This window comes from Zophobas morio, unplaced genomic scaffold (genome assembly GCF_036711695.1).
Source record: "Zophobas morio isolate AGI-343-1 ecotype UQ-CSIRO unplaced genomic scaffold, CSIRO_AGI_Zmor_V1 ptg000030l, whole genome shotgun sequence".
Lineage (NCBI taxonomy): Eukaryota > Metazoa > Arthropoda > Insecta > Coleoptera > Tenebrionidae > Zophobas > Zophobas morio.
In genome coordinates, this window is record NW_026972135.1 from 18,000,833 (window position 1) to 18,022,251 (window position 21,419).

Below are 21,419 nucleotides of genomic sequence, written 5' to 3' on the forward strand. Positions count from 1 at the left end.
CTTGTATGATCCAGAGACCGGAGCGCGCGCAGGCCAATGTCGACTCTATAAGCCTCCAGAAATTCTGCCGGAAATGGTTATTATTTAGATGCTTTTGTTTACACACGTCTCACATGTTTCACTCGATTTTGACATGCAACTATATTTTTGTTTAACCAAGAATTAATACTTTCATTGCGTTTGATACTAACGTCCTAAATTAGCAATACTAGTGGAACAGTAATCATGCAATAGATTTTTTTGGGAAAGTACAGTTATTTTTATGTTTTAGCAGCAATGTGTTCTACTTTCTATTAATTTTTACATATTTTTAGTCACAATTTTGGTAGTTATTTTTTACTTTTATTTTTAGCAATAATAAATAGTCCAAACATGAAAAAATAAAAAAACATTAAAATTGGAAAATCGAAACATCGAAAAACTGGAAAATCGAAAAATTAAAAAAAATGGAAAATCAGTAATTTAATGATTTCCGAAAATTGAGAAACTGAAATAGAAGAATTGAAAACTCGAGAAATCGAAAAATCTATAATTTTAAAAATTGAAAAATTAAAATATCGAAAAGTTGAAAAATTGCGAAATCGTATCGTTGAAACATCGGACACCTGAAAAATCCAAAAATAAAAAATGGAGAAATCGAAAATTTGAAGAAAGGAAAAATTGAAAATGTCAAAAATTAAAATACTGAAAAATTGAAACATCAAAAGTTGAAAAATCGAAAAACCAAAAAGCCGAAAAATCTCAATAATGTATTTATAAACCACAAGTTCAGGAGTATGCTACTAAAAAATTGATAACGTCATCTGAAAATTTTGCCGAATAAATTCTACAAAAAAATGTGCAAAATATGATAAATTTTTACTTGTAATTTATCATTGCATTCATATTTTTTAGATTTGCTTACACACCTAGGTGGCTCAAAAAAATTAATGAATGAGTCAATTTATTCTATTGATTAAATCAGGAACGACTCACTCCATTTTCCCAGAAATTTTGGGAATAGTGTTATTTCTAATCTAATCCACATTGATTTACGTGTCCTTGCAAAATGTTGATGATTTCATAACAAAATTGTGTACGTAAAGTAATTTTAGGTGCGAGGGAAGTTCTGTCGAAACAACTTTCCACCAATTTTTTTTTGCTGTTATATTTGAACGTAAACAGTTTATTTTATATATTTTTAAAACATTATAAAGAAAATAAAAAATTGTATTAGACTGAACCTTGTGGGTTTCTCAATCTATTTTCCGCAGCATTTTAAACTTTCAACTCAATTTCTTTCAAAATACATACAAATGGATTTCGATGGTTATTTTCCTGTACCCTTCATTTGAAAATAAACAAGCTTATCTGGTGTTGTTTACCGATTTGCATTTTATGACGGACTCCCTACAGTGACCATCATCTCTCGTGTTTTTGGGTCGGTACCTGCGATGGGTCGGTAATTTGGGTTGCATAGTTACAAAAAATAATTCTTCACATTGGAACCGATTTTGCGGGCGACGACTGCGGACCCTTAAATTGTTCTTATACATGTATATGTTACAGCTAATATCCGAAATCCGTTATTATGCATAATAACTAGACATTTTAGGAATTATGCGTAATAACTAAACTTATCAGTTATTATGCATAATAACCGGAAACATTAGGAATTATGCATAATAACTGAAATTTTCAGTTATTATGCATAAAAACGGAAACGTTTAGGTAATATTGATAATAACTAACAGAGGAATAGGAATTATGCCTAATATTTTCCAAAAACCTACCCACCCTGCCTCGCTTTCCTCTACATATCACATGTACAGTTGATTAAAAAAAAAAGGGAGAAATTACAGTTATATAAACGTCATATTCCCATTGCTTTTCATTGATCAATGAGAATCTGAATTGCTCATCTTGTCCCGCTTTTTTTGAAATCAGCTGGACATGTTACAGGCCAGTGCCGAAGCCTTTGAAAATGGTAAAAAGTGAAAAAAAATTAGAACAGGATGATACCCATTGGAAAAGGAAGAAAACATAACAAAAATAAAGGGAAAAATAATTTACGGGCGATTTCAGGTCCGGAAGGGGAACAGGGTGAGCTTTTAAGGGTAGAAAACGGTTTATGACGATTTCCGGCAAAACTACAAGTCCTATCGCAAAAAGTTAAATGACAAAGTTGTAGGTAATAAAAAGATCTACAACTCTTGTATTTACACTTTCTTTACATAACCTCAAGATTTATGCGAAAAATGCAAATAACCGAGTTTTTGGTTTTTTATTTTTATCTCCCATAATTTTTTTTTTTAACGAAATTTGGTGAAAACTTACCTATATATGTCCCAATCTCACTGTAATTTTTTTGATTCAAAATATTTATTTTTTCCCCTTATTTTGATTTAATATCTAAAAACCACCCTAATTTTCAATCGAAAATTCTCACGTCAAAATATTTGCTTTTTTAAAAAAATCGGTGTGCTTTTTGTTCGCTGAAATCTCTACTTTCTGAAGGTGTAAAAAAAATTATACATTACTATGGAAAATTTTCACAGGAAATGCAAAAAAACGAAAGAACTCGAATTCGAATTATTTTTTTAATCATGTAAAATTGTGAGCTATTTATTAAAATTTACACTTTAATTACCCGAAAAAAGTAAGATTCCATATTACGCTGATAAACTCAAAAATTTAAAATCCATGAAACAAACGCCTTCTGTTGGTGGGAGATTTGTCAATATAAAAGATGATTTAATTCTTACCAATTGATTTTCGAAATCTTAATTGATTCAGTGTTATATTGTCATTTTTACATTTATAAATATATTTGATTAATTGTAATCCATTTTTTGCGATATCTTCTTTGTTTGCATGTTTTTTATAAAAATATTGGCCAAATTTGACAAATTTTTATCGTCTAACTAGCAGACCCAGCAAACGTTGTTTTACCATATAAATTATTTCTAGTGAATATTTTACTAGTTAAATAAAAAATTGAATCAAAATAAATAAATAAATTATAATTAAATTAAATTATAAATTATACATGCAAATTATCGTATGATGATTATATTCAACAGCCATCTTGAACCCTGTTGCTTATCTGTGGATGCAAGTAAAGATACTAATATCGTTACTACAATGTGCTTAATGACTAATGTTTCAGGTATTATGCATAATTCCTGTTCCTCTCTTAGTTATTATCAATATTACCTAAACGTTTCCGTTATTGTGCATAATAACTGAAAAATTCAGTTATTACGCATAATTCCTAATGTTTCCGGTTATTATGCATAATAACTGACAAGTTTAGTTATTATGCATAATTCCTAAAATATCTAGTTATTATGCATAATAACGTATTTCGGATATTAGCTGTAACATATATACATATTTGCCTTTTTGGGTAATTAATTTGTCCTGTAATTGGAGTTCATTCTGTTGGACAAATCAAGGGTATTATTATTATTATTATTATTATTATTAATATTATTATTGAAATTAAAAAAATATATATCTTACCCACCTATCTTTTGCAGTTTATTTAAGGTGATGTATTCAGTTTTGGAATTCTTGATTTAATCTATAAAATAAATACTCACTTATTAATTTTTTTGAGACACCCTGTATAAGCAAATCTAAAAAATATTAAAGCACTAATAAATAACAAGTACTGACTCATTAATTCTTTAGGGGGGGATGATCAAAATGTATTTACAGTTACCTGTAAAACATCTCCAAGATTTCAAATCGTTCTGTTTTGTAGTTCCTGATTAAATCAATTAAATAAATTTACCCATGCATTAATTTTTTTGAGTCACTCTGTATATGCAAATCCAAAAAATATGAATTACAAATACAGACTAATTATATTTTGTACATAGGATTTATTAAGCAAAATTTTGGGATGACGTCATTAATTGTTTAGTGGGGTTGAGCCCATATATTTTGATAAAAAATTTCCCATGCTTATGATAACTTTATGATCACCTTAAAAAATCTCCAAGATTTCAAAGCATTTGGTCTTGTAGTTTCTGATTTAATCAATCGGGAAGTAAAACTTGAAAAATCGAGATACTGAAAAATCCCAAATAGAAAAACTCGGAAATCGAAAAACTGAAAAATCGAGAAAAGGGAACATACAAAGATCGAAAATTGGAAAATTGAGTCGTAGAACCGACAAACCGAAGCGCATAAAATCTAAAAATCAAAAAATTGAAAATCAAATCGTAAATCGAAGAACTGAATAATCGAAAAATTTAAAAAACCGAACATAATTAAAATTAAAAAATCAAGTGAAAAAACAGAAATTGAAAAATCGAGTAATTTAAAATCTAAAATTTAAAAAATCGAAAGTCGAATAACCGAGAAATCAGGTAACCGAAAAATTGAAAAATCGAGAAATCGAAGCATCGAAACATAAAAAAACAGAAACAGCCAAAAATCCAAAAGCGAAAAAAGAAATTAAAAAAGTTAGAAAGTTAAAAAAAATTGAAACATTGAAAGATTAAAAATTAAAAAAAACCAAACATCGAAACGTCAAAAAATCGACAAATTAAAAAGTTTTCAAAATTGATCAATTGAAAAATTGAAGAATGTAGAATTTAAAAAATCGAAAAATGGAAAAATCGAGAAATTGATTCGAAACTGGAATGTTGAAAAACTGGGAAATTGAAGACTTAATTAAGAAATTAAAAAATCGATAAATTGAAAATCTAGAGGTTATGAAAATTTTAAAAATCAAAAAATTAAGTAAGTAATGTTCTAAAATGTCATCAAATTTTCATTTTTTTGTCTAACAGTCTGAATATCTAGGATAAAAATTCAAATCGGATTCATAAATCAAAAGCTTTTATACAATTTAATAACACTTATCTACTATTTGAAGATGACGTTATCTCACATGATATTCAATATATAGACAAGACTTAACAACAATCGGTCTGATAATATCGGATATTACCTGTGAGACAAATGCTCAAAAAAAAAAAAAAAATTAAAATAGCCAGTTCCCTCGTGAACTCGATTACAATATATACTTCCTCAGCTTGCGTTCGGGAAGTAAAAATTACAAAAATATATACCTAGTTGTAACGTGTTGCATAATCTTGATATTTTAACGAATTTACTGCCAATATGAAACAAAAATCGAGAAATCTAAAAATCAAAAAAATTGTGAAGTCGAAAACCTGAAGAATCTCAAATTAAAAAATTGAAAAAGTGGAAAAACTAAAGTGTCAAAATAAAATAATTAAAAGCCCAAAAATCCAGAAATCGAAAAATCTACAATTCAAAAATTCAAAAATCTAGGTGAAAAACTGAAAAATCGAGAAACTGAAAATGTCAAAACGAAAATGACAAAAAATTGGGAACCGAAAATTTGAGAAATCGAGAAACTGACACATCGAAAGGTTGAAAAATCGAAAAACTGACGAGATATCGAGAAAAATCGAGAAATCAAAACCGTGGATAATGAAAAATTAAAAAATAAAAAAACTGAACAATTCATTGAGGAAGGACGACGATTCTACTCCATGGAGAAATTGAAAAATTACAAAATTGTAAGGAGAGTGGGCATGGAGAGGGAAGAACATTGAACAGGTGAAAAAATGCCAGTACTTAAGATATACATTAAAGAGCAATAACTCAGATAGAGCGCATATTCAAGAAATGGTCCAAAGAGCGAACAAAGTGATAGGAGGAATAGGAGAAGAGAAAATTTGGACATGATTATAAGAGAAGAATGATGATGTTTGATAGTTTGATCAAAAGTGTATTTATGTACGGAGCAGAGATTTGGGGACGGAGGGAATATGAAGAAATAGAGAGAGTGCAAGAAAAATACTTGAAATGAACATTGGGATTGGAAAAGTATACGCCGGGGTATATAGTGAGAGAAGAAACAAAAGGGGAGAAAATGAGAGTGGAAGCGGGTAAAAGGGCGGTTGGATTTGAAGAGAAGTTCAGTGAGAGAGGTGATTGCAAGATATTGCAAGAATGTAGGAAAGAAATAAGAAAGGAAGGGGGAAAACATGTTTGGAACGAAAGGGACAATGAAATATAGAGAGAATGAGAGAAATTGGAAGGAATATGAAAGAAGAACTGAGTGTAAGAGATAAGGATATAGATAAACAAGAACGTAGATCGAGAATATCGGAGTCTAGATATAATGCAGACTATAGAAAAATAGTAAAGGATGAAGTACCAAAGTACACACACAGAGAGAGGGAGTATAAAGGAGAAAAGAATGATGGCGAGATTTAGGTGTGGAAATGAAGAGAAAGAGAATAATTTTTGGATGGATGAAACTGACAGAAGGTGTAGGATATGTTGGAGAGAGGGAGAAACAATAGAGCATATGCTGGAAGGATGTGAAGGATTGAGAGAATCGGAGGAAAGTAGGGAAGAAGTGCTAAACGAGGATGGAAGAGGACTGGACTGGATGAAAGAAGTATGGAAGATAAGGGAACTATGGCAAGGGGTGGGCAAGCAGAAAGAATAGAATATTTATTATATAACACTCGAATTTTTATTTTATTTTATTTTATTTATTTTTATTGTTATTGATTTATCTGATGTAGATTAAGTTAATTTGTACCCCTACTGGGAATATTATTAAGCCTGTAAGGCAAATAATAAATTAATACTACTACAAAACTGTAAGGTCGAAAAGCTGGGAATCAAAAAATTAATCTAAGAATGAAAATATCCAGACAATGAAAAATTGACAAGAAATCGAGAAGTCGAGAAATGGAAACGGCGCAAAATCATAAAGTTGACAAATCGAGACATGGGAAAATCGAAAAATTGAAAAAATTGGGAAATTCAAACTGCAAAGCTGGAAAATTTAAAATTCAAAATCGAACCATGGAAAAACCGAATTAGATAAACTGAAAATTCGAAAAACCGAAATATCAAAAAATTAAGAAATCCAGACAATAAAAAAATTGAAACATTGAGAAATCCAAAATTCAATCAAAAATTTTAAAAATCGAAAAATAGAAAACTAGGAACTCGAAAAATCGAAATGTCAAAAAATCGAGAAATCAAACAATTTTCAAAATCAAAACATTGAAAAATCGAAACATTACAAAAACGAAAGCTTGAAAAATGTAGAATTTAAAAAATCAAAAAATTGAGGAGCTGAAAAATTTAAAATAAAAAAAAAACGATAAACTGAAAAATCGAAAAATTGTTCCAAAATTTAAATGTTGAAAAACTGAGAAAATGAAGACGAGTCTTGAGAACTTAATTAAGAAATTAAAAAAACTAAAAATCAAAAAGTTAAAAATTCGACAAATAGAAAAATCGCAAAACTGAAATATCAAAAATTGAAAAGTCCAAAAACCGACTAATTATACATATTATATTAACAAATCGAGAAATTAAAAAATTCAAAAATCAAAAAGTTTCAAAGTTACATTGTAAAATGGTGTCATAAAATTTTGTTTTTTTTTTTTCAAAAATATGGATGACTAGGGTAAAAATTCATATGTCATTTAATACGATTTAAATAACATTTATTTACTATTGTAAAATTTGGAGATGACGTCATTTCACACGACATTCCTAATAACTAATTCAGGAATTCTATACAATACCAGGGGCGTCTAGGGAATGTATGAAATATTACGACTATGATCGTCCATTACATACTTTGTGTCAGATATAATAAGGTATACAACTCCTACGGATTGTATAGAGTATATCTAGGGCACAGTATTTTCTAGGGACTCTTAACATTTACCACATAATCAGTTGACTACTTTCAATATGTACGTACAGTTCCTACACTACATTAGTACCTAATAAAATTTTATTGGTGTTTCAAGTTATAGTGAACCAAGAGCTATAAGATTATATGGCCATCATAAAAGTAGTTGACCGCAAATAAATACCCCCTTTGTGTGGTTCGCACTAAGCTTACCGGTTGGCAATAAATCATCTTCTAAACATTTCTTGCTCATATTTAACAGGGCCGGCTTTCAAAGCGAGTGGTTATTTCGGAAGAAATAGTGGAGTGGTGGATTTTCATATTTAGTGAAAGCCGCCCCTGAACGAAACCAGAAGAGCCGGTCGAGCTGCAGTGGACACGTTATTTACGACCCTAAAACCTTTTCTATTGTAAACAACTTAACTTCGACACAATGGGATTATTTTATAATGGCCATATAACCTTATAACTCTTGGTTCACTATAACCATGAAGGTTTGACCCACAAAACCATAAATCACAAATTCAATACAACCTTGGATGTTTTTAGCCCACTATACACGGGCTGCACGCTCCTTTTTTTGGCGTCATTATCCCCCTGCCAGTAATCCCCTGCATTGGCCGACAATCTCTCAACGTATCGGTTGTAAAATTCTACAGGGACTGATGTAGTGTTGGAACTTTACATCCTTAGCTTACGTTCGGGAAGTAAAAAACACAGGTAAAAATGGAAACAGTCGTGTATAACGTGTTGCTTAATCTGGATCTCTTTCTGTGTCTAAGGAATTTACCACCAACATGACATAACAAAAGTAGAAATTTACTACCAACATTTTGAGGTTATGTCGAAAACAATTTGATTTGTTTTTAATTTATTAATTTACGGGTACGTAATATAAGATTCGTTTTTATAATAATATTTTAACGTAACAATTTCAGACTAGTTGAAATGGAAGCTTTGAAATATTCCGTTGGTTGCATGGCAGACAAGAAGTGTTCCCTGGTAAAAGTCCACGATTGTAAAATTTGCCCATACGTTACAACATCGTTTTTTCTGATGATGAACCACATTCGCCGTCATCAGTCACCCTTGATATCTTTTACCTGTGAAAACCCCCTTGATTCTTACCATTGCAAAGACTGCGATTTTCAAACCGAACTAACGTTACTCTTCAAGCAACATATTAAAGACCGTCATGGAATTAAACAAGAAAACGACGACGATTTGATTGTGCAACACAACAATCAAAAGCACGTTTGTAGAAAGTGCGGCTTTGAGACGCATTTTTCGCTTAAATGGTTACGTCACATGAAAGAATGTAAGCGACGTTCTTATAAAACTACAGAAAAATCAGATTGGAAACAGCATATTCAGCGGCATCATGGAGATGAAAAAGACATCAATTGGTACCAATGTGAAAAGTGCGAATACAAAAACAAATATCGCCGGTCTTTATACAGACACGTAAAAAGGTGGCATCTAGACAAGTGGCTCCATTGCACTTTGTGTTCTTACAGGACCGTAGACAAATGTGATTTGAAAAAGCACATTAACAGACGACATGTTGTTGACTTTGACCCTAAATGGTACAAATGTGAACAGTGCTCATTTAGATATAAAAGCAAGATATATTTGACGAGACACGTGAACTTTTCTCATATGGACGAAAAAGACGCCAAATGGTACGAATGCCAACATTGTCCATACAAGACTAGTGATAGTTCGAACTTAACGAGACACGTGAAAAGGAAGCATTTTAATGGAAAAAGTATCACGTGGTATCAGTGCAACAAATGTTCATTTAAAACAAAACGCGAGGAGGGTTTACAGAAACACGTGGACGCGTCGCGTTTGAACGGACAATGTGAAAACGATGCCAAGTTGTTTCAATGCCATAATTGTCTATACAAGACGAGAAATCGTTCGAACTTCTGGAGACACGTGCAGTTGCAGCATTTGAATGAGGAAAGTGTCATGCAGTATCAGTGCAAGGAGTGTCAATTCAAAACCAAATATAGGGATTGTTTACGGAAACACATGAATGCGCGGCATTTGAGAGGGGAAGATGTCACGTGGTATCAGTGCAAGGAGTGTCCATTTAAATCAAAACACTTGGTGCTTTTACAGAAACACGTGAACTTTTGTCATTTGGACGAAAAGGATATCAAGTGGTACGAATGCCAACATTGTCCATACAAGGCTAAAGGTAGTTCGAACTTAATAAGACATATGAAAAGCAAGCATTTTAATGAGAAAAGTATCACGTGGTATCAGTGCAACAAGTGTTCATTTAAAACACATCTCGAGGGGACTTTACAGAAACACGTGGACGCGTCGCGTTTGAACGGACAATGTGAAAGCGATTCCAAGTTGTATGAATGCCATCAGTGTCCATACAAGACTGGAAATCGTCCGAACTTTAGGAGACACGTGAAGGCGCTGCATTTGAAGGAGGAAAGACTCATACGGTATCAGTGCAAGGAGTGTCCATTTAAAACCAAATATAAGGATAGTTTACAGAATCACGTGAAGGTGCGGCATTTGGACGGACACGGCCTTAAATGGTACAACTGTGACAAGTGCCAGTACAAAGCTCGGGTTCGCTCATATTTAAACAAACACATAAAGACGCGGCACTTGGACGAAGACCAAATCAAGTGGCACCAGTGCAATGAGTGCCCCTTCAGGAGCAAAGCAAAAAGAAATTTGAGAGTACACATTAAGGCACGACATCTGGACGATCAAAATGCGTAATGTTACAAATGCAAACAGTGCCCATTTAAAACTAGGTGTTACAAATCTCTAATCAAACACGCGAACGCTTATCATTTGGACGAAAAGGACCGCAGGTGGTACGAATGCCAACAGAGTGTCATACAAGTCTAGAGATCGTTCGAATTTAAAGAGGCACGTGAGAACCCATCATTTGAATGGGAAGAGTATTAGTACATGAACTGTCCACTTAAAACAAAACGAACAAACAAAAATATGAGGTGACGCAACATGCAGTAAAGTAACGCTTAGATGCAAATGATATACTACTTTCAAAATTAACAACAAAAGTAATTTGAAAAACCATGTGCGTAATCCGAATTTTACATGTAGTAGTTCAGTTTGTTTTTGTAATGTTCTTTATTAAAATATATATAAACCACCCTAAAAAACTTAGGGATATTTAAATTTATTCATTTTAATAATAATGAAAAAACTTTCAGAGTTTAAATAATATATTCGTAGTCACTGCTACACGTGTTTCGGTACACAGTACCGAATAGCTCTGTAAAAAACTGGGGTTTTTACAGAGCTATTCCTGAATTTATACCTGATTTAACAAGTGTTTAAAAATTTATGTTAAGTAAGGGAGATTTGTTTATTTCGGTTTGGTCGTTCATTAGTGTATTTAACCTATTGTACCTATTTATTTCTAGACATTCTAACGCGTTTAATTTTGCGCCTTTATTTTCTATGTGTTAATTAAAGAAACCAATCAGTATAACATTATAACTCATTTTGGAAAACTTTCTATTAGAGCTGCAAAAATACTGCAAAATGCAGGCTATAAAATTTCCTTCCGTACCAACAATTCTTTACATAAATTAATAAACAATAGTAAAGACAAGTCACCTAAGAAATCGAATTCTGGAGTTTACATGCTAAGTTGTAGTGACTGCCCCTTAGTATACATCGGACAAACAGGGAGAAAATTTGAGGAAAGGATAAAAGAACATAAATCAGCATTTGTCAATAAAAAATCAAATTCTACGTACGCGAACCACCTTATCCAAGAACAGCATAATTTCAACGACGAATTCAAAATTTTACACATAGAAAATAAAGGCGCAAAATTAAACGCGTTAGAATGTCTAGAAATAAATAGGTACAATAGATTAAATACACTAATGAACGACCAAACTGAAATAAACATATCTCCCTTACTTAACATAAATTTGTAAACACTATTGTTAAATCAGGTATAAATTCAGGAATAGCTCTGTAAAAACCCCAGTTTCTCTTCTGCCTGAAGACGGTACTGTGTACCGAAACACGTGTAGCAGTGACTACAAATATATTATTTAAACTCTGAAAGTTTTTTCATTATTATTAAAATTAATATGGAGTTTAAACACGTATCAGCCTCATCAATACAAACATTAAATTTATTCAGCTTAAGCCTATTTCGAAATCCGCCAGTGTATTTTTTGAAGACATTTTTGATTTGTAAATTGTTGTTTATAATTTGGAGTAAGTGCTCATTATACTGATGTTAAGGGTGCCCAGTAGCAGACCGAAAAATGAGCTAAATAGAATTTCATTTTACGGGCGTAATTTCAACTTTGAAAAAAAGATCGACATGTCAATTGATAGATTATGTCTAAATCTCTGGGGAAGACATAATATTTTCTAAAATAAGTGATTGTTTAGTGTTTAATTAATCGTTCATTCTTCGAAGGAAATTGCATTTTTAGACGAGGAGAGAGCATTTTTTGCTTCAACTTTTATATCAGTGCAAAGACAACATTGAGCTCTATGGGGAAGACCCGGTCATTTTTTTTTTTAATTTATATTTATCAAAATATTTGCTTTTTAAAAGAATACTGAATAATGAAAATAAAGTGAAACTAGGCAACCCTATTTACAAAGATCCGTTTCAATAAATGGCCGTGTTTTACACAGCAGGGAGCCTTGCCGACCGACCCTTCCAGGTAATCAGTTCAGGTATTTTAGGTCATTAAACTCATAAATACTCTTAGCTGACCAACACTGTTGAAATTCTTTTACGTCGACTTCTTTCATTGCTGAGATAATTTGATTTAAAAGTATGCAAATTTTTATAATTTTATACATTCTACTAAAATATTTTCTTTCAAAAAATTATTCAAATATTTTTTATTAATCTGTCATTTTATTAATCAATACACAAAACTGACAAGATTTAGATTCTCATCACTTCACTAATCACTTATTTACCTGAACAATCATATTTATTTAAATTTAATTTTTTGATACTCTTTTCCGCACCACCTATGAGGTAGAGTATTATAGGCACGTTTTTTACGTGATATCACCAGTAAACCTATTCCAATATTACTATTTATTTCTGTGTGTGTTTATACTAGAAGGGCAAAAGATTTATATGAACTACACATGACGCGAATGCAAATAAAAAATGTTAATTGTACAATTTTTTCTTTACAATTTGTCTAATGGGTTGACTTGTTTAATAACGAGAATCTACTCTCTCCAGAAGTAAGGTATATAAATAAAATTTTTCTAGGGCTATATCATATTATTTTTCCAAAATTTATCATCTCGTAGAATTAAGCATTATTTAAATTGGACATTTTATATATTTTTACGATAGCGTTTTTGTTTACTAAGCCGTCTGGCGATGCCGCTAAAAATGTACAAACCGCATTGTCTTATTGTCAGTTTGCTGTTACTGCAAAATGCTTCAGTTGCCCTTGCTTCATTTTCTTTGCAAAGATTTTGGGAGAGTATACATGCTGAACTAGATTTGCAGGGATGTAAAATGTTTTTCACAGTACAGTAGGATTAGCCGTGTTACTTGTTCTCTCATTTTGCAAATTTTACCAAAATAACGTTCGGTTAGTCTAAAGGATTTTTCTGCGCACCATTCTTGATTATTGCGTTCGTCAATTGTGTTTTGTTCGATTAAAAATACATCGTTTGAAAGTTTTTTGAGAAATACTTTTTGCGCTGTGACATATCAGGTATTTTAACTGCCTCGTTAGATACATCGTCACCCGAGAATTTATATGATCCACAGACCGGAGCGCGCTCAGGCCAATGTCGACTCTACAAGCCTCCAGAAATTCTACGGGAAATAGTTATTATTTAGGTGCTTTTGTTTACACACATCTCACATGTTTCACTGGATTTTGACACTATTTTTTTGTTTAACTAAGAATCAATACTTTCATTGCGTTTGATACTAACGTCCTAAATTAGCAATACTAGTGGAACAGTAATCATGCAATAGATTTTTTTGGGAAAGTACAGTTATTTTTATGTTTTAGCAGCAATGTGTTCTACTTTCTATTAATTTTTACATATTTTTAGTCACAATTTTGGTAGTTATTTTTCACTTTTATTTTTAGCAATAATAAATAGTCCAAACATGAAAAAATAAAAAAACCATTAAAATTGGAAAATCGAAACATCGAAAAACTGGAAAATCGAAAAATTAAAAAAAATGGAAAAATTGAGAAACTGAAATAGAAGAATTGAAAACTCGAGAAATCGAAAAATCTATAATTTTAAAAATTGAAAAATTAAAATATCGAAAAGTTGAAAAATTGCGAAATCGTATCGTTGAAACATCGGACACCTGAAAAATCCAAAAATAAAAAAATGGAGAAATCGAAAATTTGAAGAATGGAAAAATTGAAAATGTCAAAAATTAAAATACTGAAAAATTGAAACATCAAAAGTTGAAAAATCGAAAAACCAAAAAGCCGAAAAATCTCAATAATGTATTTATAAACCATAAGTTCAGGATTATGCTACTAAAAAATTGATAACGTCTTCTGAAAATTTTGCCGAATAAATTCTACAAAAAAATGTGCAAAATATGATGAATTTTTACTTGTAATTTATCATTGCATTCATATTTTTTAGATTTGCTTACACACCTAGGTGGCTCAAAAAAATTAATGAATGAGTCAATTTAATCTATTGATTAAATCAGGAACGACTCACTCCATTTTCCCAGAAATTTTGGGAATAGTGTTATTTCTAATCTAATCCACATTGATTTACGTGTCCTTGCAAAATGTTGATGATTTCATAAAAAAATTGTGTACGTAAAGTAATTTTAGGTGCGAGGGAAGTTCTGTCGAAACAACTTTCCACCAATTTTTTTTTGCTGTTATATTTGAACATAAACAGTTTATTTTATATATTTTTAAAACATTATAAAGAAAATAAAAAGTTGTATTAGATTGAACCTTGTGGGTTTCTCAATCTATTTTCCGCAGCATTTTAAACTTTCAACTCAATTTCTTTCAAAATACATACAAATGGATTTCGATGGTTATTTCCCTGTACCCTTCATTTGAAAATAAATAAGCTTATCTGATGTTGTTTACCGATTTGCATTTTATGACGAACTCCCTACAGTGACCATCATCTCTCGTGTTTTTGGGTCGGTACCTGCGGTGGATCGGTACTTTGGGTTGCATAGTAACAAAAAATAATTCTTCTCACTGAAACCGATTTTGCGGGCGACGACTGGGGACCCTTAAGTTGTTCTTATACATGTATATACATATTTTGATTTTTTGGGTAATTAATTTGTCCTGTAATTGGAGTTCATTCTGTTGGACAAATCAAGGGTATTATTATTATTGAAATTAAAAAAATATATATCTTACCCACCTATCTTTTACAGTTTATTTAAGGTGATGTATTCAGTTTTGGAATTCTTGATTTAATCAATAAAATAAATACTCACTCATTAATTTTTTTGAGACAACCTGTATAAGCAAATCTAAAAAATATTAATGCACTAATAAATAACATTAATTCTTTAGGGGGGATGATCAAATACATTTTGTTCAAAAATTTACCATGCCTATGGTAACTGGAAAACATCTCCAAGATTTCAAATCGTTCTGTTTTGTAGTTCCTGATTAAATCAATTAAATAAATTCACCCATGCATTAATTTTTTTTGAGTTACTCTGTATATGCAAATCCAAAAAATATTAATTACAAATACAGACTAATCATATTTTGTACATAGGATTTATTAAGCAAAATTTTGGGATGACGTCATTAATTTTTTAGTGGGGATGAGCCCATATATTTTGAGAAAAAATTTTCCATGCTTATGATAACTTTATGATCACCTTAAAACATCTCCAAGATTTCAAAGCATTTGATTTTGTAGTTTCTGATTTAATCAATCGGGAATTAAAAATTGAAAAATCGAGATACTTACTAAAAAATCCCAACACTGAAATGTCGAAAAACTCGGAAATCGAAAAACTGAAAAATCGAGAAAAGGGAACATAACAAACATCGAAAATTGGAAAATTGACAAGAAATTGATAAGTCGTAGAAACGACAAATCGAAACGTGTAAAATTCAAAAATCAAAAAATTGAAAATCAAATCGTAAATCGAAGAACTGAATAATCCAAAAATCTAAAATTTAAAAAACCGAAAAAATTTAAAATAAAAAAAATCAAGTGTAAAACAAAAAATTGAGAAAGTCAAAAAACCGAGAAACGAGGTAATCGAAAAATTGAAAAATCGAGAAATCGAAGCATCGAAACATAAAAAAACAGAAACAGCCCAAAATCCAAAAGCGAAAAATTGTAGAATAAGAAATTAAAAAAGTTGAAAATTAAAAAAAATCGAAACATTTAAAGATCAAAAATTTAAAAAAACGAAACATCGAAACGTCAAAAAATCGACAAATCAAAAAGTTTTCAAAACTGATCAATTGAAAAATTGAAGAATGTAGAACTTAAAAAATCGAAAATTGGAAAAATCGAGAAATTGATTCGAAACTGGAATGTTGAAAAACTGAGAAATTGAAGACTTAATTAAGAAATTAAAAAATCGATAAATTGAAATTCTAAATGTCAAGAAAATTTTGAAAATCAAAAAATTTGGAAGTAATGTACTAAAATGTCATAAAATTCTCATTTTTTTTTGTCTAAAAGTCGGAATGTCTAGGATAAAAATTCAAATCGGATTCATAAACCAAAAGCTTTTATACAATTTAATAACACTTATGTACTTTTTGAAGATGACGTTCCACACGACATTCAATATATAGACAAGACTTAACAACAATCGGTCTGATAATTTCGGATATTACCTGCGGGCAGATAGTTAAACAGACGAAAACAAGAGACAAATGCTCAAAAAGAACAAAATGAAAATAGCCAGTTCCCTCGTGAACTTGATTACAATATATACTTCATCAGCTTGCGTTCGGGAACTAAAAATTACAAAAATATATAGTTATAACGTGTTGCATAATCTTGATATTTTAACGAATTTACTGCCAATATGAAACAAAAATCAACAAATCTAAAAATCAAAAAAATGGTGAAGTCGAAAAACTGAAGAATCCCAAATTAAAAAATTGAAAAATTGGAAAAACTAAAATTTCAAAATAAAAAATTAAAAGTCCAAAAATCCAGAAATCGAACAATCTACAAATCAAAAAATCAAAATCTAGGTGAAAAACTGAAAAATGGAGAAACTAAAAATGTCAAAACGGAAATGACAAAAAATTGGGAACCCAAAATTTGAGAAATCTAGAAACTGAAACATCGAAAGGTTGAAAAATCGAAAAACTGACGAGATATCGAGAAAAATCGAGAAATCAAAACCGTGCATAATGAAAAATTAAAAAATCAAAAAACTGAACAATTCATTGAGGAAGGACGACAATTCTACTCCATGGAGAAATTGAAAAATTACAAAACTGAAAGGTCGAGAAGTTGGGAAATCAAAAATAGAAAAACCGAGAAACCTAAATGAAAAATTAAGAATGAAAATATGCAGACAATGAAAAATTGACAAGAAATCGAGAAGTCGAGAAATGGAAACGGCGCAAAATCATAAAGTTGACAAATCGAGATATGGAAAAATCGAAAAAATTAAAACTCGAAGAACCGAGAAATCGGGAAATCGAAAAATTGAAAAATTGGGAAATTAAAATTGCAAAGCTGCAAAATTTAAAATTCAAAATCGAACCATGGAAAAACGGAATTAGATAAACTGAAAATTCGAAAAACCGAAATGTCAAAAAATTAAGAAATCCAGACAATACAAAAAATTGAAAAATCGAAACATTACAAAAACGAAGGCTTGAAAAATGTAGAATTTAAAAAACCAAAAAATTGAGGAACTGAAAAATCTAAAATTAAAAAAAAAAAACGATAAACTGAAAAATCGAAAAATTGTTCCAAAGTTTAAATGTTGAAAAACTGAGAAAACGAAGACGAGTCTTGAGGATTTAATTAAGAAATTAAAAAATCTAAAAATCAAAAAGTTAAAAATTCGAAAAATAGAAAAATCGCAAAACTGAAATATCGAAAATTGAAAAGCTCAAAAACCGACTAATTATATTATACTAAAAAATCGAAAAATCAAAAAATTCAAAAATCATAAAGTTTCAAAGTTACATTGTAAAATGGTGTCATAAAATTTTGTTTTTTTTTTCAAAAATATGGATGACTAGGGTAAAAATTCATATGTCATTTAATACAATTTAAATAAGATTAATTTACTATTGTAAAATTTGTCATTTCACACGACATTCCTAATAACTAATTCAGGAATTCTATACAATTCAGGGGCGTCTAGGGAATGTATGAAATATTACGACTATGATCGTCCATTACATACTTTGTGTAGGTATAATAAGGCATACAACTCCTACGGATTGTATAGAGTATGTCTAGGCTGTGCCTCTACATTAAATGGCAGACGAATAAAATTAATGCTCCGCTAGCGAGCCGGTCGGAATTAGGTCGGCATGTGACGTCATCCAGTCACGCCGCTGAGGCAGAATAATTCGACGGATCGAGCAATCCTGTCTACGTATTTAAAATCCTTGGTTACCACCAACATGACACAACTGAAGTAGAAACTACCAAGATTTTGAGGTTATGTCGAAAACAATTTGAATTGTTTTAAATTTATTAATTTACGGGTACGTAATATAAGATTCGTTTTTATAATAATATTTTAACGCAACAATTTCAGACTAGTTGAAATGGAAGCTTTGAAATATTCCGTTGCTTGCACGGCACACAAGAAGTCTTCCCTGGTAAAAGTCCACGATTGTAAAATTTGCCCATACGTTACAACATCGTTTTTTCTGATGATGAACCACACTCGCCGTCATCAGTCACCCTTGACATCTTTTACCTGCGAAAACCCCCTTGATTCTTACCATTGCAAAGACTGCGATTTTCAAACCGATCTAACGTTACTCTTCAAGCAACATATTAAAGACCGTCATGGAATTAAACAAGAAAACGACGACGATTTGATTATGCAACACAACAATCAAAAGCACGTTTGTGGAAAGTGCGGCTTTGAGACGCATTTTTCGCTTAAATGGTTACGTCACATGAAAGAGTGTAAGCGACGTTCTTATAAAACTACAGAAAAATCAGATTGGAAACAGCATATTCAGCGGCATCATGGAGATGAAAAAGACATCAAGTGGTACAAATGTGAAAAGTGCGAATACAAACACAAATATCTCTCATCTTTATACAGACACGTAAAAAAGCGGCATCTAGACAAGTGGCTCCATTGCACTTTGTGTTCTTACAGGACCGTAGACAAATTTGATTTGAAAAAGCACCTTAACAGACGACATGTTGATGACTTTGACCCTAAATGGTACAAATGTGAACAGTGCTCATTTAGATATAAACGCAAGATATATTTGACGAGACACGTGAACTTTTTTCATATGGACGAAAAAGACGCCAAATGGTACGAATGCCAACATTGTCCGTACAAGACTAGTGATAGTTCGAACTTAACGAGACACGTGAAAAGCAAACATTTTAATGGAAAAAGTATCACGTGGTATCAGTGCAACAAATGTTCATTTAAAACAAAACGCGAGGAGGGTTTACAGAAACACGTGGACGCGTCGCGTTTGAACGGACAATGTGAAAACGATGCCAAGTTGTTTCAATGCCATAATTGTCCATACAAGACTAGAAATCGTTCGAACTTCTGGAGACACGTGCAGTTGCAGCATTTGAGAGGGGAAGATGTCACGTGGTATCAGTGCGAGGAGTGTCCATTTAAATCAAAACAGTTGGCGCTTTTACGGAAACACGTGAACTTTTGTCATTTGGACGAAAAGGATATCAAGTGGTACGAATGCCAACATTGTCCATACAAGGCTAAGGATAGTTCGAACTTAATAAGACATGTGAAAAACAAGCATTTTAATGAGAAAAGTATCACGTGGTATCAGTGCAACAAGTGTTCATTTAAAACACATCTCGAGAGGACTTTACAGAAACACGTGGACGCGTCGCGTTTGAACGGACAATGTGAAAGCGATTCCAAGTTGTATGAATGCCATAATTGTCTATACAAGACTAGAAATCGTTCGAACTTCTGGAGACACGTGAAGTTGCAGCATTTGAGAGGGGAAGATGTCACGTGGCATCAGTGCAAGGAGTGTCAATTTAAAACCAAATATAGATACCTTTTACGGAACCACGTGAATGTGCGACATTTGAGAGGGGAAGATATCACGTGGTATCAGTGCGAGGAGTGTCCATTTAAAACCAAATGCAGGAATGGTTTACGGAAACACGTGAATGTGCTGCATTTGAACGGACACGGCCTTAAATGGTACAACTGTGACAAGTGCCAGTACAAAGCTCGGGTTCGCTCATATTTAAACAAACATATAAAGACGCGGCACTTGGACGAAGACGAAATCAAGTGGCACCAGTGCAATGAGTGTCCCTTCAGGAGCAAAGCAAAAAGAAATTTGACAGTACACATTAAGGCACGACATGTGGACGACCAAAACGCGTAATGTTACAAATGCAAACAGTGCCCATTTAAAACTAGGTGTTACAAATCTCTAATCAAACACGCGAACGCTTATCATTTGGACGAAAAGGACCGCAGGTGGTACGAATGCCAACAGAGTGTCATACAAGTCTAGAGATCGTTCGAATTTAAAGAGGCACGTGAGAACCCATCATTTGAATGGGAAAATTATTAGTACATGAACTGTCCACTTAAAACAAAACGAACAAACAAAAATATGAGGTGACGCAACATGCAGTAAAGTAACGCTTAGATGCAAATGATATACTACTTTCAAAATTAACAACAAAAGTAATTTGAATAACCATGTGCGTAATCCGAATTTTACATGTAGTAGTTCAGTTTGTTTTTGTAATGTTCTTTATTAAAATATATATAAACCGCCCTAAAAAACTTAGGGATATTTAAATTTATTCAGCTTAAGCCCATTTCGAAATCCGCCAGTGTATTTTTTGAAGACATTTTTGATTTATAAATTGTTGTTTATAATTTGGAGTAAGTGCTCATTATACTGATGTTAAGGGTGCCCAGTAGCAGACCGAAAAATGAGCTAAATAGAATTTCATTTTACGGGCGTAATTTTAACTTTGAAAAAAAGATCGACATTTCAATTGATAGATTATGTCTAAATCACTGGGGAAGACACAATATTTTCTACAATAAGTGATTGTTTAGTGTTTAATTAATCGTTCATTCTTCGAAGGAAATTGCATTTTTAGACGAGGAGAGAGCATTTTTCGCTTCAACTTTTATATCAGTGCAAAGACAACATTGAGCTCTATGGGGAAGACCCGGCCATTTTTTTTTTTAAATTTATATTTATCAAAATATTTGCTTTTTAAAAGAATACTAAATAATGAAAATAAAGTGAAACTAGGCAACCCTATTTACAAAGATCCGTTTCAATAAATGGCCGAGTTTTACATAGCAGGGAGCCTTGCCGACCGACCCTTCCAGGTAATCAGTTCAGGTACTTTAGGTCATAAAACTCATAAATACTCTTAGCTGACCAACACTGTTGAAATTCTTTTACGTCGACTTCTTTCATTGCTTAGATAATTTGATTTAAAAGTATGCAAATTTTTATAATTTTATACATTCTACTAAAATATTTTCTTTCAAAAAATTATTCAAATATTT

General features: G+C 31.6%; 2 protein-coding genes across 2 annotated transcripts; both read left to right on the forward strand.

The window, feature by feature from the left end:
- The first annotated feature begins 8,327 nt into the window (after positions 1 to 8,327).
- On the forward strand, positions 8,328 to 10,876 carry LOC135138319 (zinc finger protein 142-like). The gene is made up of 3 exons (XM_064068271.1): positions 8,328 to 8,416; positions 8,479 to 8,581; positions 8,635 to 10,876. The coding sequence occupies exon 3, from the start codon at positions 8,645 to 8,647 to the stop codon at positions 10,448 to 10,450; it is 1,806 nt and encodes a 601-aa protein (XP_063924341.1). The 5' UTR covers positions 8,328 to 8,416; positions 8,479 to 8,581; positions 8,635 to 8,644; the 3' UTR covers positions 10,451 to 10,876.
- Positions 10,877 to 18,039: 7,163 nt separating this feature from the next.
- On the forward strand, positions 18,040 to 20,712 carry LOC135138771 (zinc finger protein 729-like). The gene is made up of 2 exons (XM_064068785.1): positions 18,040 to 18,393; positions 18,447 to 20,712. The coding sequence occupies exon 2, from the start codon at positions 18,457 to 18,459 to the stop codon at positions 20,260 to 20,262; it is 1,806 nt and encodes a 601-aa protein (XP_063924855.1). The 5' UTR covers positions 18,040 to 18,393; positions 18,447 to 18,456; the 3' UTR covers positions 20,263 to 20,712.
- Positions 20,713 to 21,419: the final 707 nt, after the last annotated feature.